This window comes from Macaca nemestrina, chromosome 14, assembly GCF_043159975.1.
Source record: "Macaca nemestrina isolate mMacNem1 chromosome 14, mMacNem.hap1, whole genome shotgun sequence".
NCBI lineage: Eukaryota > Metazoa > Chordata > Mammalia > Primates > Cercopithecidae > Macaca > Macaca nemestrina.
The window spans coordinates 5,163,163-5,187,599 of record NC_092138.1 but is presented as its reverse complement, the minus strand read 5'-3'; the positions used below and the strand labels follow the sequence as shown (position 1 = coordinate 5,187,599).

At 54.3% G+C, this 24,437-nt stretch overlaps 1 protein-coding gene across 14 annotated transcripts in view; it reads left to right on the top strand.

Annotated features, from left to right (window-relative positions):
• LOC105498871 (WNK lysine deficient protein kinase 2) overlaps nucleotides 1-24,437 on the top strand; it is a 142,166-nt gene that overhangs the window by 25,870 nt on the left and 91,859 nt on the right. For all 14 annotated transcript variants that reach the window (XM_071077540.1, XM_071077539.1, XM_024786742.2 and 11 more), the window contains exons 3-4: nucleotides 21,963-22,135; nucleotides 23,149-23,369. In XM_071077540.1, the coding sequence (XP_070933641.1) occupies nucleotides 21,963-22,135; nucleotides 23,149-23,369 (394 nt within the window). The remainder of the gene's footprint in view (nucleotides 1-21,962; nucleotides 22,136-23,148; nucleotides 23,370-24,437) is intronic.

The following is a 24,437-nucleotide window of genomic DNA, read 5'->3' as shown; positions in this document are numbered from 1 at the left end:
CCACCGCATGTGTAGCAGGACAGCTGTGTGCTGGGGCTGCTTGCTCTCCATTGGGGTGGCCCATGGAACACCTCAGCCCTTGTGTGCCTTTGAGACGGGACAGGTCTTGTAGCCTGAGGTGGACCTCGGTCCCTTCTCCCTCAAGTCCAAGACCCTGGCTGAGGCCTCAGGAACCTTAATTTGGAACATCTGGGATTCTTCTGGTCTTGGTTTGTTCTTACCACTTCAGAGGGAGTTCTGTAGGGTTTTGGGGTGCTGTTGAGGAGGAGCAGTTCAGAGGAGAAGGGGCAGCTCCCAGGGCTGTGCTTGGGTAGAAGGAGCAAGCCTGCATGTGGTGGAAGGGGGCTGGGGTCTCTGAGCCAGGCCTGCTGGTGGCACTGGCTGTGTGGCCTCTCTGGGTGCCTCAGGGCAGGGTGGAGTGAGTGCTGAAAGTGGCCATGGCTGATGGCCCAAGCCCGCCCTTCCCCCAGGATGCCAGGGGGATTCTCCATGTCATCCGCCAGGAAGCACGTGGGGCTGGTCTATCAGGGTCACATGGTGCCTGTGCCCCCACTCTGACTGGGGGATTGGTGGGACACCCCCACAGCATGGCCAGGGAGGAGCCCCATGCCTGTGGGCACCAAGATCATGGCCTGTCTGTGGACAGGTGGAAGATGCATTTCCATGCTGTGGTGGGGACTGGGGGTTCCCCTCTTTGGGGCCCCACAGTGAGGATGGCAGGGTTGGGCAGCAGTCCCACGGCCTGACCCTGCCCGCTTGGGTGAGCAGGGCCCATGGCTGGTGTGGCTGATCCACCGGCAGCCTCATGCACTGTCCCCACGTGAGTGACTTCCCTGCCTCTCTGCAGTAAGCGTTCCCACCCCGGGGATGTGGGCTGTGGTGCTCCTGAGATTTGGGGAGGACAGTGGGGTGTCGAGGGAGATGGTGCTGTTTGTGCTGATGGAGGGGTGAGGAATGGGCAGCGTGGGCAGGGATGGGGGACTGGGGCATTGCTCACTGTTGGGCCCCTGCTGGGTGACTAGGGGCGCTGGCCACAGTATGAGCCCGGGGCAGACCACTGGCTGCCAGGCTGTGGAGTTGGGTCAGGGGCGGCTGTCACGGGAGCGAGTGGGACCCCACTGTCTGCAGCTGCCTCTGGGCCCATTGAGCCCAGGTGCTGGGGAACTCGCCTTTCTGTGCACATGGGTACTGGGGCACTTGAGCCTGCCCCGCACCAGCCTGGTGACCTGTGCTCTCACTCAGATCTGTCCACCTCCTGAGCCTGCTGAGATCATACCAGGCCCCTTCCTTGTGAGCCCGCAGGCTCCACTCTGCATCCCTGAGCAGGTGAGGGCTCTCTGCCCTTCTGGGCCTCAGAGTAGAGAGCGAGATGGGCAGGCCTGCTGCCTGAGGGCCGGTCTCTCCCGCTTCAGGCTCCAGGGCACCATCATGGTCATTTGTTCTCCAGATGTTTGTTGTCTCTTTTATGTCCCAGGCTGTGTGAGGCCAGCACAGACACAGACTGGTCTCAAGGGTGGTCCAGGGCTGCCATGGGAGCACCAGGGACTTCAGTGGCTTGCAGGAGAACATGTCCCGAGGATGTCTACCCTCATGCGCTCATATCATTCAGTCATTCACTCTCTGCGTTCTTCACTGAGTCATTCACTCACTCACATATTCACTCATTCATTCACTATACATTCACTCACACATTCCCTCACTCATATATTCACTCACTCATCCACTCACACATTTACTCATTTACTCACTCAGTCATCCACTCACTCACTCATCCTCTCATCCACTCGCTCATACATTTACTCATTCACACACTCACACATTTACTCATTCACTCACTCATCCACTCACTCACTCATCCACTCACTCACTCATCCACTCACTCATTCATCCACTCACTCATACATTCACTCATTCACACACTCACACATTTACTAATTCACTTACTCATCCACTCACTCATCCACTTACTCACTTATCCACTCACTCATTCACTCACTCACTCACTCATACATTCAGTCATCCACTCACTCATCCACTCACTCACCCACTCACTCATCCACTCACTCACCACTCATCCACTCACTCATCCACTTACTCACCCACTCACTCATCCACTCACTCACTCGTCCACTCACTCACTCATCCACTCACTCACTCATCCACTCATCCACTCATCCACTCATCCACTCACTCATCCACTCACTTACCCACTCACTCATCCACTCACTCACTCATCCACTCACTCACTCATCCACTCACGCAGTCACTCATCCACTCACTCACTCAGTCATCCACTCACTCGTCCACTCACTCATCCACTCACTTACTCATCCACTCACACATATACTCATTCACTCACTCATCCACTCACTTACTCATCCACTCACTCACTCATCCACTCACTCACTCATCCACTCATACATTCACTCATTCACACACTCACACATTTACTCATTCACTCATCCACTCACTCACTCACTGTTCCACTCACTCGCTCACTCATCCACTCACTCATTCACTCACTCACTCACTCATACACTCACTCATCTACTCACTCATCCACTCACTCACCCACTCACTCATCCACTCACTCACTCATCCACTCACTCATCCACTCACTCACCGACTCACTCACTCATCCGTTCACTCACTCATCCACTCATCCACTCACTCATTCATCCACTCACTCATCCACTCAGTCACTCATCCACTCACTCAGTCACTCATCCACTCACTCACTCACTCACTCATCTACCTCATTCACTCATTCATTCACCCACTCACACATCACTCACTCATTTACTCATTTGCTCACCATTCAGTTATTCATCTACTCATTCATCATCTGTTCTCTCACTCATCATTCCTTACTCATTAGTTGTTTATTCACTAGCTCATTCATTCATTCACCTAATTTTAACTCTTCAATTGTGGGAGGTGCCCCCAGACCCTGCAGGAAATTACAAAATGGAGAGATTTCATTCCCTTTCTTCCCAGGCTACTCTAGGTTTCAGCAAAGCCAGCAGCCAGACATTGGGATGAGGATAGGTTAGTCATGCATAGAGTGGATTCTGTTGCTGGGCTTGGTGTGGCTTGACTGCCTGGTGGAGTCAGTGTGCGAGTGGCCCCCCAGCAGGACAGCATCCCAGAGAGGCTGGCCCCAGGCCCACCCGTCTGGCTGACGGATGTCTACTCACCCTGCCTGCTCAGAGGCTCCTATCTTGAGTCTTCCGGGATAAACCCTGGCTGTGTTGTTTCAGCCAGGCCCTCCTCTCCCTCCCTGTGGCCCCCAGAGTGGCCTCTGGTCAGGGGTACATGATGGGGAGGTAGCCAGAGTCAGGCTGCTGAGGTTTAAGGTCCGGCCTGCCCCTTGCTAAGCTGCTGAACCTGTCTGAGTCTCCACTTCTCTCTCTGTAAAATGGGAGCAGCATGGACATGCAGGGCTCATAGGACTGAGCCCTCAGGGCAGAAGTCCTATCTCAAGGTCACCTTCATGGGCCCAGTGTGTGGCTGCCCAGTAGGTCATGACCATTGGCAGATGTTTGTTTAAGGGAGAGAGAGAGAGGAAGGTGTGGGGGAACCTTTTGAATGTGAAACGTCATAGGTGGAGGTGGAGACTATCATTTGTGTATCAGCCTACTTCCAGGGAGGGGCATCGACTGAGCCCTGAGCTCTGTGTTGTACTTTTGATCCTCTTCTGATCTTGGGAAGGGATACAAGAGCCGTCTTCCCAGAGTAGATTGGAGCAACAAGGATGGTTGTGCTTCCGCAATGGGCAAGTCTGGGAGGCCTGGGCTCTGAAGCTGGACAGCTGAGGAGGGCAGGGTAGCAGGTGACAAGAGGGCAGGGGTGGTGGGCTTTGCGAGTTGTGTTCATTGCACCTGTCATTTTATTTCACTTCCTAATTTTTGGTCATTATTTTATCACATACTCATGTATCCATGTTGGTAATTTTAACAACCAATGTGTATTCTCAGATGTGGCTGCCCTGTAATTAGATGAGCTATTCATGAATCTTTGGGCAATTTTGAGTTTGCATTTACAAAGTTCTTTATATATTTGTTTATAAATTTTTAGTCTTTTTTTTTTTTTTTTTGAGACGGAGTCTCGCTCTGTCGCCCAGGCTGGAGTGCAGTGGCCGGATCTCAGCTCACTGCAAGCTCCGCCTCCCGGGTTCACGCCATTCTCCTGCCTCAGCCTCCCGAGTAGCTGGGACTACAGGCGCCCACAACCGCGCCCGGCTAATTTTTTGTATTTTTAGTAGAGACGGGGTTTCACCGTGGTCTCGATCTCCTGACCTTGTGATCCGCCCGCCTCGGCCTCCCAAAGTGCTGGGATTACAGGCATGAGCCACCGCGCCCCGCCATAAATTTTTAGTCTTAACCGGGCATGGTGGCTCACGCCTATAATCCCAGCACTTTGGGAGGTGGAGACCAGTGGATCACCTGAGATCAGGAGTTCAAGACCAGCCCGGCCAACATGGAGAAACCCTGTCTCGACTAAAAATGCAAAATTAGCCAGGCATGGTGGTGTGTGCCTGTAATCCCAGCTACTCAGGAGGCTGAGGCAGGAGAATCGCTTGAACTCGGGAGGCAGAGGTTGTGGTAAGCTGAGGTCGCACCATTGCACTCCAGCCTGGGCAAAAAAAGCAAAACTCCATCTCAAAAACAAAGCAAAGCAAAAATGTAGTGGTTATGCTGGAGATTACAACATGTATCCAAAGTTATTGAAGTTTAATATAAACTAGCACTTTTCCCACATCGTGGGCAGTGTGAGCATCTTAAGACATTTGAACTCCATTTACCCACTCCTCTTACCCACCCCTGCTTTTTGTGTACTGTTATGTAATTTAACCCTTGCTGTCTTTTGTATCCCATATGACATTATTAAATTGTTCTTTTGTATAGTTAATACTAGCAGAGAGTGACAATGACTGGTGCATTTCTCCTTTCCGTTGCTTTCTGTTCTTGTGTTTCCGTCTCATACCACTTTCCCTTTACCTGAAGTTTTCCCCTTTGTATTCCATTTAGTACCCATTTGCTGCTGCTGCTATCTCTGTCTAAAAGAGTCCCTATTCTTATTTAAAGAATAATTTTGCTGGATACAGATTTTGAGATTAATAGTTTTCTTCTTCATCACTTTTTTATGTTTAAATTTTATTTATTTATTTATTTTGAGACAGAGTCTCGCTCTGTGGCCCAGGCTGCAGTGCAGTGGCACAGTCTCGGCTCACAGCAACCTCTGCCTCCCGGGTTCAAGTGATTCTCCTGCCTCAGCTTCCCAAGTAACTGGGATTAGAAGTGTGGGCCACCATGCCTGGCTAATTTTTGTATTTTTAGTAGAGACGGGGTTTTACCATGTTGGCCAGGGTGGTCTCAAACTCCTGACCTCAAGTGATCTGCCCGCCTCAGCCTCCCCACCGCGCCCGGCCTCTTCATCACTTGAAGATGTTAGTCATCACTTGAAGATACATAGTCATTTTCCATGGTTTCTGTTGAGGTCAGCTGTCAGTCTACTTGAGGCCCGTTTGAAGGTAGTGCCCCTCCCCCACCCTTTGCTGAGTTTAAGATATTCTCTTTGTGTTTGATTTTTTGGAGTTTTATACTATAATGTGCCCAGATGTGGCTTTCTCTGTATCTAATCTGCTTGGGACTTTTAGCACTTCTTGAATATGTGGGTATCTTGCTTCAATTTTAGAAGATGTGGGGGCATTATTATTATTATTATTTTAGAGATGAGGCCTTGCTTTGTCACCCAGGGTGGAGGTCACTATAGCCTAGGACCCCTGGGGTCCCATGATCTTCCAATCTCAGTCTCCTGAGTAGCCAGAACTGCAGGCGTGTGCCACTATTCCTGGCTGTTTTAATTTTTTTGTAGAGATGGGATCTCACTGTGTTGCCCAACTATGTTGCCCAAGCTGGTCACAAACTGGGGTATTATTTTTATTTATTATTATTATTTTTTAATATGCTGATTTTTGCATATTTAGTAGAGACTGTTTTGTCATGTTGGCCAGGCAGGTCTTGAACTCCTGACCTCAGGTGATCCTCCACCTCAGCCTCCCATAGTGCTGGGATTATAGGCGTGAGCCACTGCACCTGGCCGTATTTTAAAAATAATGTTTTGATTTCATTGTTTATACCCTCTTTTCCAGAACCCCATTTACACATAGGTTGGACTTTCTCCTTTGTCTTCTATAAGTTTTTTATTTTCTTTTTCATATGCATTTGTCCATGTTTCAGTTTGTTTATTTTCTACTGCCTTCCAGTTTGCTAATCTTCTTCTCACCTATGTCTAATCTGCTGTCGAACTCAATAGATGGGTTTAATTTTACTTTTTTAGTTCTAGATTTCCATTTGATTCTGATTTCATAGATTTTAGTTCTGGTGAAATGATTTGTCCTGCTATTTTTTGGGCCATACTAATTTTACACTAATTTTAATTTTGCACAAATTTTAAAGTCTGTGTCTGATAACTGCAATATTTGGATCCCCTGGGAATTTGTTGTTATTGTCTATGTTTTTCTTCTTTTATTTTTAATTTTCGTCACTTGGTCTCGTCTCCTGATCTTCTTGGTCATTTTTTATTGATGTATTTAGAAATTATGGACATATTTGAGGTTCTGGATGATTTTGTCTTTCACTAGAGATTTACTTTTTACTGCCTCTAGTAGGCAGCAGAATAAGAGCAAATCATCTTAATCCAGTCTGGAATTGAACTGATTCAAAGCTGTGTTTCAGCCCCTGTGAGGGCTGGCTGGTCTGTTCTGTTTTATCTAGGCTTCTAGTATACAGCCCTTCTGGCAAGGTATTTCTCAAAGCCTGCACGTCTACCAAGGCCTCTCTTCCTTGGCAGGCTCTGGGCTCTGATTGCTGTCTTCTCGGCCCTGTGAGGCTGCTGAAGTTCTGCCCTGCTTCTCTGCTTTTAGTCTACTGCTTAGTGCTGATGCTCCAAGGCATTCCTGTCCTATAGAAATGTCATGTGAGCCAAAAATGTGAGCCATATGTGCAATTTTCAGCTTAGCAGCCACTTTAAAAGTATAAAAGGAACAGGTGGAAGCCAGGCGTGGTGGGTCACATCTGTAGTCCCAGCATTTTGGGAGGCTGAGTTTGAGACCAGCCTGGGCAACATGGCAAAACCTCGTCTCTACAAAAAATACTAAAATTAGCTGGGTGTGATGCTACTGGGGAGGCCGAGGTGGGAGGATTGCTTGAGCCTGGGAGGTCGAGGCTGCAGTGAGCCATGATCACACCACTGCACTCCAGCGTAGGTGACAGAGTGAGACCCTGTATCAAAAAACAAGAAACAAAAATTAGCCAGGCGTGGTGGCGAGCACCTGTGGTATCAGCTGCTTGGGAGGCTGAGGCGGGAAAATCGCTTGAACCTGGGAGGCGAAGGTTGCGGTGAGCCAAGATCACACCACTGCACTCCAGCCTGGGTGACAGAGTGAGACTCAGCCTCAAAAAAAAAAAAAAAAAAAAGAAACAGACCTAAAAAAACAAACAGGTGGAATTAATTTTAACAGGTGGAATTTAGTATATCTAAAATATTATGTTTTTGATGTGAATCAATAAAATTATCAATAAGATTCAAAAAAATCTTATTTATTTATTTATTTATTTTTTTGAGACGGAGTCTTGCTCTGTTACCCAGGGTGGAGTGCAGTGGTGAGATCTCAGCTCACTGCAACCTCCGCCTCCTGGGTTCAAGTGATTGTCCTGCCTCGGCCTCCCAAGTAGCTGAGACTACAGGCACGCGCCCCCATGCCCAGCTAATTTGTGTATTTTTAGTAGAGACAGGGTTTCACCGTGTTGGCCAGGATGGTCTTGATTTCTTGACCTTGTGATCTGCCTGCCTCAGCCTCCCAAAGTGCTGGGATTACAGGCAAGAGCCACCGTGCCTGGCCCAAAAAATCTTTTAAGAAGATACTATGTCGCTGCAACATACTGCGCACTTACAGAACATCTCAGCCTGGACTGGCCTCATTTTAGGTGCTCGTTAGCCACATGTGTAGCTACTGTTTTGGGCTGCACAACTTTACTGGGAGAAGCAGTGCTGAGTGTGGGGTTTTCTCTTCTCCAGAAGAGTCAGAACGGTGGCATGAGGATGAGTGGTGCTGAGGTTTATCTCAGGTATATGTGCGCTCTGCACCTGCCATCTCGGTTGTGGTCCCCAAGGCTCTTGCCACCAGTTCTGGGAGGTACTGAGGAGTCAGTTAATGGGATTGGGGAGCAGATGTGGGCAGCGGGGCCTAACCTCATCCCCATGCTGCTTTACACTTCCGTGGTCCTCCTGTGGCCCTGATCTCATGCTGCTGGGGCCATCTGTTGGTGCCCTCACTCCCCTGCCAAGCAGCCTGGTGCCATTCCTGGCTTAGAGGGACACCACAGATGTTTGTGCCTGGGTGCATGTTTATTCAGCAGACATCTCGACCTGAGGCCAACACTGGCCTTGAGCCCCAGTAGCCTGGCCTTCAAGGTCATCTTAGCTCTTGGTGATAGCTTGGGCCACCTAGGGGCTCTGGGTAGGGAAAGAAGTGAGGCCTAGGTGACTTCATTCTGGGCGTAGGCATAGAAAACTGAGCCAGAACCAAGGCCTTGTACAGTAGCAGGCACCAGAATGCCCAGCCCTTGCTTAGTGCCCAGAGCCACAGGTCTGGGTATTTCCCTATGTTGGAGGGGTGGGATGGGGGGAAGGGCCTGCCTTTGAGGGTCCACAATATTCCACAGACTGTTAGACCCTCACCCACTGCCAGCTTGGGGTGCCCTGAGCCTTTGAACCCTGTGTAGGGGCAGGGCAGCCACAGGGATGACCCCAGTAGCTTGGCCTCTGCAGCTGTCTCCTCAGAATTCTGTGGGACTCCACAGGATTCCACAGGCCTTGCCCTGGGGCTGCCCTGCCTGCCCCACCCCACAGGAGCTGTTCTTGATGGTGGAGCTGCTAACCCTGCTGACCTGTGTCCCCGGTGCTATCCAAATCTATCTTTAGGTGTCCCTGTGGGAAGTGGCCATGGGGTGGGGCTGGCCCTTTCTAGAAACCAGATACCAGATACATGGTGTGGTCAGATGCAGGAGTGGCCGCCTGGCCTGTGCCCACCGGGCTCCCAGTTACCTTGGGTGAGTGCCAATGTGTTCTCCTGGGGAGGACCCAGGCCTGCAATCAGGAAAGTTTTTGGGGTGGGATGGCCCCATGGGGATTTCTCTTCCTCACTTGTGTGCCCGCTGGGCCAGCCCCATTTTCATTTCATCCTGAGGTGGTTGAACCACTGCTCTGGTCCAAGGCTGAGGGTTCGAGCAGACATTTCCCCATCAGGAAGTAATGTCAGTGTTCCCTTGAGAACAGGAAAGGCCTCCTCGTTTGGGGCTGGCCCTGCACAGTGTGTGCTGCCTGCACAGCTGCCTGTCCATGTTGGGGGGTGTCTGTGGCTGGCCCTGCACAGCTGCCTGTCCATGTTGGGGGGTGTCTGGGGCTGGCCCTGCACAGTGTGTGCTGCCTGTGTCCATGTTGGGGGGGTGTCTGGGGCTGGCCCTGCACAGCTGCCTGTCCGTGTTGTGGGGGTGTCTGGGGCTGGCCCTGCACAGTGTGTGCTGCCTGCACAGCTGCCTGTCTGTTGGGGGGGTGTCTGGGGCTGACCCTGCACAGCTGCCTGTCCGTGTTGGGGGGGTGTCTGGGGCTGACCCTGCACAGCTGCCTGTCTGTTGGGGGGGTGTCTGGGGCTGACGCTGCACAGCTGCCTGTCTGTTGGGGGGGTGTCTGGGGCTGACGCTGCACAGCTGCCTGTCCATGCTAGGGGTGTGTGTCTGGGGCTGACCCTGCACAGCTGCCTGTCCGTGTTGGGGGGGTGTCTGGGGCTGACCCTGCACAGCTGCCTGTCCGTGTTGTGGGGGTGTCTGGGGCTGGCCCTGCACAGTGTGTGCTGCCTGCACAGCTGCCTCTCTGTTGGGGGGGTGTCTGGGGCTGACCCTGCACAGCTGCCTGTCCGTGTTGGGGGGGTGTCTGGGGCTGACCCTGCACAGCTGCCTGTCCGTGTTGTGGGGGTGTCTGGGGCTGGCCCTGCACAGTGTGTGCTGCCTGCACAGCTGCCTGTCTGTTGGGGGTGTGTCTGGGGCTGACCCTGCACAGCTGCCTGTCCGTGTTGGGGGGGTGTCTGGGGCTGACGCTGCACAGCTGCCTGTCCATGTTGGGGGGGTGTCTGGGGCTGACCCTGCACAGCTGCCTGTCCATGTTGGGGGGGTGTCTGGGGCTGGCCCTGCACAGTGTGTGCTGCCTGTGTCCATGTTGGGGGGGTGTCTGGGGCTGGCCCTGCACAGCTGCCTGTCCGTGTTGGGGGGTGTCTGGGGCTGACCCTGCACAGTGTGTGCTGCCTGTGTCCATGTTGGGGGGGTGTCTGGGGCTGGCCCTGCACAGCTGCCTGTCCGTGTTGGGGGGTGTCTGGGGCTGACCCTGCACAGCTGCCTGTCCGTGTTGGGGGGTGTCTGGGGCTGACCCTGCACAGCTGCCTGTCTGTTGGGGGGGTGTCTGGGGCTGACCCTGCACAGCGGCCTGTCCGTGTTGGGGGGGTGTCTGGGGCTGACCCTGCACAGCTGCCTGTCCGTGTTGGGGGGGTGTCTGGGGCTGACCCTGCACAGCTGCCTGTCCGTGTTGGGGGTGTGTCTGGGGCTGACCCTGCACAGCTGCCTGTCCGTGTTGGGGGGGTGTCTGGGGCTGACGCTGCACAGCTGCCTGTCCATGTTGGGGGGGTGTCTGGGGCTGACCCTGCACAGCTGCCTGTCCATGTTGGGGGGGTGTCTGGGGCTGGCCCTGCACAGTGTGTGCTGCCTGTGTCCATGTTGGGGGGGTGTCTGGGGCTGGCCCTGCACAGCTGCCTGTCCGTGTTGGGGGGTGTCTGGGGCTGACCCTGCACAGTGTGTGCTGCCTGTGTCCATGTTGGGGGGGTGTCTGGGGCTGGCCCTGCACAGCTGCCTGTCCGTGTTGGGGGGTGTCTGGGGCTGACCCTGCACAGCTGCCTGTCCGTGTTGGGGGGTGTCTGGGGCTGACCCTGCACAGCTGCCTGTCTGTTGGGGGGGTGTCTGGGGCTGACCCTGCACAGCGGCCTGTCCGTGTTGGGGGGGTGTCTGGGGCTGACCCTGCACAGCTGCCTGTCTGTTGGGGGGGTGTCTGGGGCTGACCCTGCACAGCGGCCTGTCCGTGTTGGGGGGGTGTCTGGGGCTGGCCCTGCACAGCTGCCTGTCCGTGTTGGGGGGTGTCTGGGGCTGGCCCTGCACAGCTGCCTGTCCGTGTTGGGGGGTGTCTGGGGCTGGCCCTGCACAGCTGCCTGTCCGTGTTGGGGGGTGTCTGGGGCTGACGCTGCACAGCTGCCTGTCCATGCTAGGGGTGTGTGTCTGGTTTGTCTTGCTCTCAGGGCCAGGGCTGCCCCGGCTCCCTGGGGTTTGGTTGTGCTGAGCTGGCTGCACCCCTCTGCCCCAGGAACACCTATCCCGGCTCTCCCTCTTTCCCCTGTGTCCGAGGGAGAACGGATGGGCGTGGGGAGCCTGGATGTGACAGGTTGGCTGTCAGGACTCACACAGGGCCAGGGCAGCCTACTGACTTCTGACCTTGAAGAGGGGGGTGGCCACCCAGTGACACGGCACCAGGACTTGTGGCTGAGACCAGGGGCCAGGACTGTGTCCCTCTGCCCCTCACCTGCCCGTGTTAAGCCCACCTGTAGACAGGAGAGAAGGGCACCTGCATGTCCCTGGAGGGGAGGGGCATGGGTTCAAGCTCTCTCCCTTCCTCCAGCCCGATCTAGGACGAGGTGGCACTCTGACAAGGTAGGTTTCTGTCAGCCACTTCCCCCAAATGTGAATGGTCGGTATCCACCAATACCCCCAGTCCCATTGGTCAACATGCCGTGGGCGGGGCTGGCCACTGTCCTGGAGGGCCTGCGGCAGCCCTGGGTGATGCTGGGCTCGAGTCCCTCCTGCTCCTGTCTTTCAGAAAGTGCACACAAGGACAAATGCTCATCAGTTCTTCTGACCACAGTAGGGATACCTGCGTCCAAAAGTGTGGATATGGACCCTAGGGAGGAAGCCCTTTCCCTTTCCCCCCAGAGACCCCCTAACGTTAAGGAGGAAGTGTGGATCGTTTCCAAGTTTGTCATTGGCTTCCTTTAAGGATGCCAGTCCTTGGGGAGACCCCTGTCCACAGAGGGCTGGGCAGGTGTCTGCTCGGGGCAGTGTGGGCCGAGGCTTAGCCCGTCTGGGGACCCGCAGTGCTGAGAACGGGGGCGCTCAGGTGGAGGAGGCTGTGTGGGGGCTCCTTTGCTTTTATGGAGCTCTAGGTCAGCCCTACAAGCTTTAAAACTTTTATTTGGAAACAAAACACCCGTATGCCATGTGCCCAGCTCCACCTGTTGCCACTGGCTAGCTCACCTGCTTCCTTGCTTGGGCTCTGTCATTTCTGATCCAGCTGAGCGCAGGTACAGATGGTAGCGCTGGCCTTGGTGCCCTGCCCTGGAAGCCTGGAGAGTGCAGGCATGTCCGGGCCCCACCCTGGCTAGTGCCCGGCTCCTCTCGGCTGGGACATCACATGGTGTTGGAGGCCTGGGACCAAAGGGGATCCCCTCTTCCTCCAGGACAGGGTTCCCTGGCTGCAGCGTTGTGGGGGAGGGAGTCTTGGTTGTTTAAAGTGGTTCCCCCAGGGTGTGAATGAGCATAGGTCCTGCCTGCTTGATCTGCAGGGGGCCAGGCCTCCCCTGGAGCAGGTGCACTACCCAGAGCCCATGAGGGTATATGCAGGGTGCATCTTACTGGCTGAGGGCTGGACACTGTGGGGGACGGGTGCTGCTATCCGCCCAGTACACAAATGGGGAGCTGAGCTGAGAGGCAGGGTCAGTGTCTGAGCGTAGGTTTCACCCCGTCTCTCTGGTTGGAATAGCCTTTCCTGTTCTGTCCACTCTGCCCAACACCAGTGCAGGATGGGGCATGGTAGGGACGGGCCGAGGGTGAGGCCGGCTGTGGCAGCTGCGGTTCTGGGCAACTCCACCTGTTAGCACAGCCTTGCACCAACCCTGAGGAGACCTCCGACCTTTACTGTTTTGTGAAGGGGGGTGGGGCCCACTGAGTTAGAGCTGATTACCCTGCAGCCCAGCCAGGAGCTGACGGGCAGAGGGACTAACTGGACAGCGTGTCACAGCTGCTGTTGGGCAGAGGGTTGGGTCTCCCTGAGGCCCTAGCTGGGGAGACCTCCCTGGGGTGGCCTTCATGGCTCCATTCTGTGGTCCTGCCCTCCTCCTGGACTGCCCACACATTCCTGCCACGTGGTGACAGCTCCACTGGCTTCCCACAGTGGCCCTGTCTCTGCCCACGATGGAGGGTAATGGGTGGGCCTGGGATGGGGGGGGGTCTCCTGCAGCCTGCCCTGTGACCAGGGCTCTGTGGTGGGGAGGGTGGGGCCCTGCATAGAGGGCCTGGCCCAAAACTGACCTGCTGTGCTCATGCTGGGCATGGGGGCTTCCTTCAGGCAGATGGGTGGGGACCCCTGACCTTCCCTGGACCTCCCTTGCTGCTGGCCCTTATGCTGGGTGCTGGTATGGGGGGCCTGTATGGACTGGGCACCACCCCCATTGCATGTGTTCAGTAAAACCTAGAGGAGTCCCTGGCACGGCTGCCAGCTGGTCCCGGGGAAGGACAGCTGGAGTTTTGTACGTGCTCGAGGGAGCGTGGAGAGTTCGTGATAAGGCCATGGCAGACTGTCTCCACTTGTCTACTGGCTGGCAGGATCAGGCCTTCTCAAAGTTCAACATCCACACACCAGAAGGTGGACAGAACGATGCTGGGCCTGCCTCCTTCTAGACATGATTTAGAGTCACCCACGGACACCCCAAGTAATTGGCATAAGAGCTCCATCTGGCTCGGTAACGGAGGCACTTTCAACAAAATTAGTTATCTCTTTGCTTTGGTCAACTATGCACTGCTAATTTATGGTAGTGATTCAGTCCTGAAGAAAATCCTGTGGGCCTTAGAGTCTTATGAACTAAGAAAAGCTAGATTCCAATAGGAACGATGTGATGGCAGGAAAGTGTGGCAGGGCAGTCAGTGGGAGGCTTTTGGGAGGAGCCACGTCGTGTCCATCAGCTCCGTGGGAATGGAGGTGTGTGTCCTGGCTGGAGCTGGAGACATGTTTATTCATGTGTTTAGAAACAACTGGTGAAGGGCATCAGATTGCTGACATTTGGGTTCCATGGGAAACATTTCAAAAAACATTTTTAAAAAGTCAGTATTTATAGAATGCTGGAAATGGCATCTTTTACAACTGTTTGAACCTATGATGACACATTTTACATCCCAGCTTACCCCTGGGGCAGGCAGGCACCTACTTCTTTCTGTGTGTGGGTGACAGGGTGAGTACCGGTGTGTATGTTGGGGGGCAGGGTGCCAGGTGGCCTTTAAGAGAGTAAAGCTCACTTGGCACCTCCCCCTGTTCCCTCTGCCCCTCCCTGCCCCCTTTCTTTGAGGCAGGGTCTTGCTCCGTGGCCCAGGCTAGAGTGCAGTGGCAGGATCTTGGCTCAGCTACACCCTCTGCTTCCGGGCTCAGGTGATTCTCCCATGTCAGCCTCCCAAGTAACTGAGACACCAGGCGTGTGCCACCACACCCAGTTAATAATTCCTCCCTCCCTTTTCAGATAAAATAGTATGATTTACAAAAGCAACCAGGGGCCAGATCTTCAAGCTCAGGTGTCTGCCTCAGAGAATTATAAACTTCTTGGAGCCCTTGACAAAGAAGACTGAATGTGGGAAGAGCCCAGTGCCGCCGTCTCACCCCTACTGAGCACCTCCTTCTCTGGCTGCACTCACCCAGATGGAGGGCGGCATCTGGGACGGGTCACTGGCATCAGGGTCCCTCTTCTGTGAACATTCTGGGGCCATATCAGCCTCTGTGACTCCTTGCCCTCCTTGGCCACTTTTATTTGGTGGTGTCGGGAAAAATGTCCATCTTTATAATGATGTTCTTTTTTTTTGAGACGGAGTCTCACTCTGTCACCCAGGCTGGAGTGCAACGGCATGATCTCGGCTCACTGCAACCTCCGCCTCCCAGGTTCAAGTGATTCTCCTGCCTCAGCCTCCCGAGTAGCTGGGATTACAGGCACCCACCCCCGTGCCTGGCTAATTTTTGTATTTTTAATAGAGATGGGGTTTCACCACGTTGGCCAGGCTGGTTCCAACTCCTGACCTCAGGTGGTCCGCCCCACCTCGGCCTCCCGAAGTGCTGGGATTACAGGTGTGAGCCACCGTGCCCAGCTATGATGTTCTTTTTAAAAACATGAATTAGAGAAAACACACAGTGGCGCACCTGTCAATACAGTTGTGTCATTTTGTTGCTCAAGATGAGGTTAAAGAGGGAACTTGGCTTTAAAGGAAGTGAGCGTGTTTGAAGACCAGCAGAGAATGCTGGAGGCGGCAGGTGGAAGAGCTCTGTCAGGCCTGCCCTTCGCTGGCTGGTGGCGGGTGCGCGGTGTTGATATCAAACTGGCTCCGCTGAGCCCACCGACCACTCACTACAGAGCAGTCCCAGCGCCTGCCTCTTGTCCAAGTGGTGCCCTGTTGCCTGGCCCTGTAGTGATGTAAACCGCCTACTGCTCAAACATCATGCCTGCCCCAGAGGCTGCTTCCTCCAGGGACCCCAGACCTGCCCATGCCTTAGATGGGGTGGCGGGGGGTACCCTCCTCCCCAGGCTGCCTGAAACTGGAGCTTTTCCTCGGGGCCAGGGTTGCCCTGACTGGTAATTTTTGGCACAGTGTGTAGTTGAATATTTATTGGTTTTCTCATTTGTTGGCTGCATTCCCATGGGATTGTGAACAGCCCTTTCCACATACGCAGAGCCTCCGTGACTATCTGAGCAACTCCAGACAGAGCATGGGGGATGGTGTGGCTTGCTCTGCAGCAGCCATGCCTGTGCACTTGCCAAACCCTGACCTCCTGGAACCAGACCCAGACCCTCCCTCCACTTCGTGATGAAAGGGCAGGCAAGAGCCTGCTGGCCCCCAGCTTGGGTCGACTGGTTCAAATCTTCCAGACCTGGGAATAGCAGGGAGGCCCTTCCCACCAAGAGGGTGTGGAGTGTGTGGGGATGCCAGGCCTCCTGAAGCAGTGGGGACACTCTCCCGGGGGTGGAGGGGACAGAAGGGGACACATATGGTGGAAGTCTCATGCTGTCTTCCCAGTGTGTCCCTGTGGATATCATGGCTTTTGGGTGTGAGCACTTAAGTGACAGGGAGGCGAGTCCTTGGTTAGGCCCAAGCTCTACCAGAGACCTGATGCCTTCCCATGCTGCACCTGGGGCCTCTGTCCTGGGCCAGTTCTCCGTGCATGGGACTACTGTGGACAGAGATGCTCCAGGCTTCCTTTGGTTTTGATTTATGGCCCCATGGAACTGGAGCGAGTCCCTGCCGTAGGCTTGTCTTCCGGGGCTCAGCCTTGCTGGTTCTGGGCACTCCTCTGCCCGAGTGTGTGTGGGGCTCACCTCCTGGTGGGACCCAGTTCTGCCCCTTCAAGGGGTTGGATTTTGGGGTCCTGCCTAGCTGAAAGGGGGATGCCATGGAATCCCAAGTGTGCCCCTGGTAGGTCTGACATCTCCAACCGTTGCCCACTGGGGACTGTTCTGGCAGAGCAGGTGGCCCTGAAGTGTCATAGGAGGGGGCTGCCTGTAGACACCCTGGCATGTTCAGGGCAGGAACCTCTGATGCTCTCAGTCCACACCGAAGGCAATCCCTGGAGGTTTCCCAGGTATCCTGGGGGTGCTGGGAAGGCCCGTTGGGACCAAGAATCTTCTGACCATCCTGACTGTGTGACTCGTGCAGGCCCGGAGGGGCTTTGCTGCCCGGCTTGGAGGGTGTGTCCTGCCTCGCCTGTGTGTGACCCACAGGGCCTTTTTCCTAGAGCAAACAAGAGCTGGCATTGTCCCAGAATGCCTTAAATCTGTTGTCGTCTGATTGATTTTCACCACTATGAGGGAACAAGAGCCGTGAATTTGCATAGCACTGGGGACTTGGTAGGAAGAAGATTGGTGCTCATTGACCTTACCCTTCAGTGTCTGGGAGGGAGGAGTATCATGTTGAGTGAGCAGCCAGGATCCCCTGGCCCCTGACTCAACACCAAACCTTGAAGCACCGTGTGAGCCTGGCAGGTTTTGGGAATCGTTTAGGGATCAGGTGCATCTTCCTGCCGTGGCTTGTTGACTGTGAGCCTTCCTGGTAGGTTAATGAGTGAGTTCAGCCCACAGATGTTCATGGAGTTGCTCCTGCAATGCAGGCCAACCCGAGATCACCAAACAAGTGATGAGGATGTGGACAGGCTCTGTGGGGGGCAGCACACCCTGTAGGTGGGCTCCGGGCAGGACTCGGAGGGGGACACACTAACTGACCGTTAAAGTACCAAGCAGCCTGCGTGTGGTGGCTCACACCTGCAATCCCAGCACTTTTGGGAGGTCAAGGCAGGAGGATCTGTTGAGCCCAGGAGTTCAAGAGCAGCCTGGGCAACATAGTGAGACCACCATCTCTAAGAAAAAAACAAAATTAGCCAGCATAGTAGCATGCGCCTGTAGCCCCTGCTACTCAAAAAGCTGAGGTGGGAGGGTCACCTGAGCCCAGGAAATTGAGGCTGCAGTGAGCTATGATCACACCATGGCACTCCAGCCTGGGTGACAGAGTGAGACCCTGTCTCCCCTACCATAAAAATCACCAAGCAATGTGTCATGTTGATTAAAATAGTCGTGTGGCCTGGAATTTAAAATGAGATCCTCTTCCCTTCCAGGCCCACCTCTAAGAGGCACCATTAACCATTTCTGACTTTCGTGTCTTATATTTATCAACTTCGGTAGGTAACTGCTGTGAAAAAACAAAGACTGTAGTGCATGCAGGGTACGCCCCCCACCTCCCATTTTTTTCTTAGTCATTTAGAATGTGAACATTTTGCTCTGAAACTACAATGAAATCTTTTACACGTTACTGTTGGTGCTAAAACACTGGCAAAAATAACTTGTGCTATAAATGATTCTTTGAGTTTCTCCTAGAATCAAGGACTAAGCGCACTGAAAGGGAATCGTAAACTGACATGCTGTTTCCCAGAGAAGGCTTCCTGGGCTAACTGGCCTAGCTGAGCACTGCCATCTCCTCTCCAGCTTCCTTCACCCCCAGGGACCTCGAGGGTCACCCTGGGTGCATGTTTTTCTGTTGTGTTATGTTGTGTTGTGTGTTGTGGAAACATTTCTTCTGGGAACTTGTTCCACCTAGACTGCATGGGAAGTTAACTTTGAGCTCCTGCATGTCTGAAAATGAGTCCGGGCCGCCTGGCTTCGTGTCCATTTGGCAGGGTATAGAATTCCGAGTTAGCACGTTGAGGACACTGTCCCCGCCACCTGCACCCAGTGTCTCCTTTTAGAGTCACTGCTCATCTGGGCCGTCTTTTGTGGATAGGACTTGCTTGGGGTGCTGACATTTCACTAGAACAGCCTGGAGGTGGGCTGTTCATTTACTCTGACCTGGCCTTGGTGGGCCGTTTTATTCTAAATCGTTCTCCTTCCAGCTCAGGGAAATGATATTCTACCATCTGTTTATACTTCCTGGTTCATGTTCCTAGAACCCTTTTGACATAGTTTGACTTCCAGGCAGTTCTTCCATGTCTCTTAATGTTTCTCTTCTATTTTCTTTCTTCTACTTCTCTCATTTGGTCTTTGGATCTTTTTCCTTTTTTTGTTTTTATATATGAAAAATTGAAGGGTAATTTGCATGTAATGAAACACACAGAACTTAAGTGTGCAAGTCGAGCTCTGACAAACGCACATAGAGGTGCAGCCCACGTGTGCTGTTATGATGTGGAACATGTCTCTCTCACCCCCGACCCCGAGATCTCTTGGCTCCCACTTCTACCCACCCGGGAGGCAACCATTATTCTGATGGCATCCCCCAGATATTAGTCTGTCTTTTCCAGAGTTTCACATGAAGATGGGGTCCTACCGGACATAGTCTTTTGTTTGGCCTCTTTTGTTCAGTGCGATGCTTTCGGCCTTCCCCTCTGCTGCTGAGAGGCAGGAGTGTGCTCCTTTTGGCTGCTGAGCCATGACCCCATTTGGATGGGTGCAGCACGGTTCATTCACCTGGCCCCAAACGTTTTTGTGGTTTCCAGGTGGGGCTATGATGAATTATGCTGCTTCCAGTATCCAAGTCCATTTTTTATGGACTTATGTTTTCCTTCCTCCCAGATGGATCCTGGGAGGGGAGTGGCTGGACACAGAGCAGGTGTGAACCCTGCCAAGCCGTCCTCTGAGGGCTGCACCACCTGAAGCAGTGTGCCAGGTGGGGCTCGCTGTTCCCCAGCCTCCCCAGCAGCTGGAAGTATCCATCTTTTTTTTTTTTTTTTTTTTTTTTTGAGATGGAGTCTCGCTCTGCCGCCTAGGCTGGAGTGCGGTGGCGCGATCTTGGATCTTGGCTCACTACAAGCTCCGCCTCCTGGGTTCACGCCATTCTCCTGCCTCAGCTGTCCGAGTAGCTGGGACTACAGGCACCCGCCACCACGCCCAGCTAATTTTTTTGTATTTTTTGGAGAGGCAGGTTTCACTGTGTTAGCCAGGACGGTCTCGATCTCCTGACCTCATGATCTGCCCGCCTCAGTCTCCCAAAGTGCTGGGATTACAGGCGTGAGCCACCGCGCCCGGCCGTATCCGTCTTTTAATTTAGCCTGTCTGGTGGGTGTGGGGTATATCTCAGTGTGGTCTTTGTTGGCATTTTCCCAGTGACTGATGATGCTCAGGCACTTTCCGTGTGCTGTTGGCCATTTCTGTGTTTTTGGTGAAGTATCTGTTCACATGTTTATTATTGAATTTCAGGAGTTCTCTATACATTTTGGATCTGAGTCCTTTGTCAGATTTATGTATTGAGAATAGTTTTTCCCAGTTTGTGACTTGACTTAAATAAATAACCATTTTTTTGGAGATGGGGTCCCGCTGTGTTACCCAGGCTGGTCTCGAGCTTCTGGGCTCCAGCCATCCTCTGCCTCAGCACCCCGAGTAGCTGGGACTCAGGCGTGAGCTACCGCACCTGGCTTAAAGAGTCGTTTTTGATGAGTAGAGCATTGTTTGCATTTTATTGTCTGGATTAAACATGAACTTTTTTGTACGCAATGTTTCACTGGATTATGGAATATCTTATTTCTAAAATAACACTGAGCTTGTTAGGAAAGGCAGTCCCCATCCCTGTGTTAATTTGCAAGAGCTCTTTCTCGAGTGTTCCTTTCTCAATAGAAGCTTGATTTTACTTACTTGTGTCAACTCTTGAGTCTTTATGGCAACATTAATTAGATGTTTTTGGGAGTTGCCGTTGGTCTCTGAATTCTTTGTTTTCTCGGTTGGCCCCATCATGACAGTGGCTTCTCTGGGTATTGCCTGGCCCTGTGGTGATAGTCATCGCGAAGTCCCATACTGGAGTGAAGGGGAACATGAGGATTCCTGCTGTGGGGAGGGGTCTGGTGGATTGATGGAGGAAGAAGGGTCTCATGGGCGTGGCCGCATTTGGGATGTAATTTTTTTCCCCAAGATGACCCTTGTCGCCATCCTGCCGCCCGCTTCTCCTCTCTGCTTTGGAGTCTGGCTTGCTTGACGTTCTTTGGGCCTTTCCGGAAGGATCCAGGGGTCTGGGCTTGCCTTTACTTTCACTCTGATCTCTCCCCTCATCAGTCCAGATTTACTTGCTTTCTGTCTGTTTAGAATTCCCTGGAATTTTGCTGTTCTGTGTTCAGTTATGTTTCTAGTTTCCTTCTGAAAATACACGTTTCTTTTCTGACGTTCTCATGGGAATGGTGGAACAGAGGCCGGCATTGCTCCGTGGGCTCATTGGACCAAGACAAGGAGTTGATCCTGGGGGCAGGCCCGGGTGGAGGTGAGAAGGGCATGGCATGTGTGCAGCAGGAGGAGAGTCCTTGACTGGGCCTTTGGGCGTGGCTACCACCTCGTGAGGGGAAGTTGGAAGCACATGGAGCCTTCGGGACCATGCGGGCTCCCTGGATTTATTCTGAACCCTCTGTGGAGAGAATCTGTTGAAGTATTTGGGGGAAGGGAAGGGCCAGGATCCAGGGGGACTGCAGTGAGGGAGGAGGTGGGAGACAGGGTGGCGAGGGATGGGTGATGGGAGTCAGAGGGGAGAGGCGGAGGTTGGGCAGGCGGCGGGAGGGTGGCCGGTGCTGGGGCATGTTTGAATGTGGTGCCCGGGGTTGCTGGTCCCCTTGTGGGATGGTGGGTGGAGCGGGAGTGTGGGGCATGCACCTGACCAGGGCTCCCGGGTGATGATGGTCATGTTTGTTTGCCGTTTTCTATTGTAAACTTAGGTCAGTGATTGGTTCTGCTGGCTTGTGTGGACACAGTGGGCCAAAGGTCTGGGGAGGTAATCTGCTGTGTCCCTCCTGCACTGGAGGGCCTGGGCTGCCCTCTGGGCTGCTGGCTGGTCAGTTTGTCTCTGCTGGGGCTTTTCTCTTCCCTCTATTCTCAGCTGTTGTCTCAGTCACCTGTCCACGTCTCCTCTGTTCCAATCTACTGGGCCCTGAGCACTTCCTCCGAGTTGTGTATACATTAGAAGTAAACTGATGGTTCATTCTTTTCACAAACACACAGAATGGGAGTGATTGTGGAGGAGGCAAAGGCCTTAGAGGTGTATTTTTGGGAGAAGTGCTCAAGTGTGGCTGTGTGGATTTACGAGACCTTCGGCTTCCTAGGATGTCTTTTTGCTGAGGTTCCTTTGTGGGGGCTGTGTCCAGGGTTGTGGGGGCCTAGGAGTCAGCAGTTATGGTGCCAGTGTCTGTGTGCCCCTCTGTCGTAGCCGCTTAGCTGCCTGTGGGTACGGGAAGGGCTGGTCCTACTGCGCCGCTGGGATGTGACACCGCCGTGTCCCCTCCTGTGTCCCATCTCTTGCTCACTTAGCATGTCTCTGGCCCTCTAGGACCGGAAGCTCACCAAGCTGGAGCGGCAGCGGTTCAAGGAAGAGGCTGAGATGCTGAAAGGCCTGCAGCACCCCAACATCGTGCGCTTCTACGACTTCTGGGAGTCTAGCGCCAAGGGCAAGCGGTGCATTGTGCTGGTGACCGAGCTGATGACCTCAGGGACACTGAAGACGTAAGCTCCGCTTCCGGAGGGCTGGGGCAGGTCCTGGCATGGGTACAGGGCCACCATAGCTGGGGGTGAGGCCTTGGGCTGCTGGGGCGGTCCTGGCTGGTGCCTGTGGGAGGCTGTCTCCTCTTTCCTCTCCTGTGTGGGATGCCAGGAGGTGCTTGACTTCCCATGGAGATGGTTGATGTGTCTGTGGTGTCTGGGCCTTGTTTCTGGCTGGGGTTCTGTTTCCGCCTGGGAGCCAGCCTGGCACATCCTCAGGCTCAGGACGCAGGCTGGGCAGGGTGCACAGTGGGGACTGTGGGATTCTGAGGACGTGGAGGTGGTTAGCGAGGGTTGGGGAGTGGGGAGTGGGGTGGCCACGGCAGCTTGTTGCTGCTCACTAAGCCCCCAGTCTGCACTGTGGGGATGGGGGCTCCCCGCCTGGTGCTGTATCCTGGGTCCACCTGAATCGTTGGACCCTGCAGCCTTAGGCAGGGCTTCAGTGCCCCTCAGCCAGGCGGTTTCCCTCATAGGTGGATGTGCTGCAAGGGGAGAGCCTTTTCTCAGCTTCACCCACCACCTCCTCCTAGGTCACAGCTCAGGGCAGGCCACACAGGTGGCCAGTGGCAGGGAGAGCCCCACCTGGCCCCTGTGGTTCTGACAGGCCCTGGGCTTTCGTAACCCTCACCCCCGCACCTGAGCATCTGCTGGCCGGGACTCTGTCCTGCCTTGGGCAACTTGTAAGTCAGCCTGGCACCGTCTCCCCATGAGGCCAAGATGGAGCTTAGTATGAGCTTTAGCAGCCAGGTCCTTGGCATGAGGGGAGCAAGAGGGTCGTGAGCCCACCCTGCTGCCTGCTCAGGGGCCTGGCTCCAGGGCAGAACTGGAGCCGGCCTTCCCATCTCACCTTCACTACCTGTCACAGGTGTGCGTCATGTGCACTGGAATGGACTTCCTGAGCAATGTTAGGTGGGGGCTTTGCTAGGGGGCCGCTGCCGGTGAGCTGCTTGGTGAGCTGTGCCTGTGCACCCCTGCAGGTACCTGAAGCGGTTCAAGGTGATGAAGCCCAAGGTTCTCCGCAGCTGGTGCCGGCAGATCCTGAAGGGCCTGCTGTTCCTGCACACGAGGACGCCGCCCATCATCCACCGAGACCTGAAATGCGACAATATTTTTATCACCGGACCAACTGGGTCTGTGAAGATTGGCGACTTGGGCCTGGCCACTCTCAAAAGAGCGTCATTTGCCAAAAGTGTGATAGGTAAACCTGCTTCTCCTCCCCAGGTCCTGGGAGCCCATGAGAAGCCGGGCAGTGTTCAGGGCTGGCGAGCATCCAGTTTTGTTCAGACCTGGTGCAGGAGACCCAGTGGGAGGAGCATCTGGGCACGGGAGCCTCAGGCCGGGGTGTCTGGGCTACGCCGCCAAGCCTTTGGTAGCTCAGCTGGAGGGCCTGCCCACTCGTTGGATTCCCAGGCCACTTGGGCTGGGACAGCTGACTTGGCTCCCTCCCTCCCCTGCTGCCCCCGCCTTGTCCGACTCTGGCCCCAGATGGTCTTTGTGTTCCCTCCCTGGCTGTGGCTTGGGTGCCAGCTCTGATTGTCTAGCAGGGGAGGTGGGCTGGGTGCCGATGCTCGCGGTATGTGTGGGCGCTGTGGGCACTCAAGAGAGGGAAGCTGCCCTGACCACGGAGGAACTTGGGAAGTTTGTAGCCAGTGATGCTGGAGCTGTCTCAGTGGGCAGGAAGGGGCCACCCAGGCTGTGAGGCCCAAGACAGTGAGAACTTGGAGTATCTGGGGAATCCACATACCTGCGGAGCGGGGCACACAGCAGGCGCTGTGCACAGGGGAACAGGGCGCCGAGTAATTAATTCAGTTTGTTGGGCATTTCAGGCCTCGGTGCAGGCGCCCCTCCTGTGAGAAGCCTTCCCAGCCTTCTTTTGGGCTGAGATGCCCTCGACCCTAGGGACAGCTTCTTTGCAGAGACCAGGGGTCTGCGTTGTGCCATGTGCCTGGTCCCACGTGTGTTCCTGGCACAGTGGGTGTGAAGTGTCCACTGGTCCTGGGTGGGGCCTCCACGGACTTTGAAAAGATGCTTGGGTGGTCGTGGAGCAGCTGTTTCTGGGGTCAGGATGATGGGAAAGCTCCAACATGTGCAGGGCAAGAAGCATGGGTCAGGGCTCAGGAAGCCCAGATGGGACCCGATCAGATTAGACTGGGAGAGGCTCCCTGATTTTAAGACCCAGTGTGCCCCTAATGTGAGGGCAGGACAGTGAGCAGTCGATCTTGGGGCTTTGTGAATTCTTAGTTCTGCTGCATGTTTGGGGACAGAA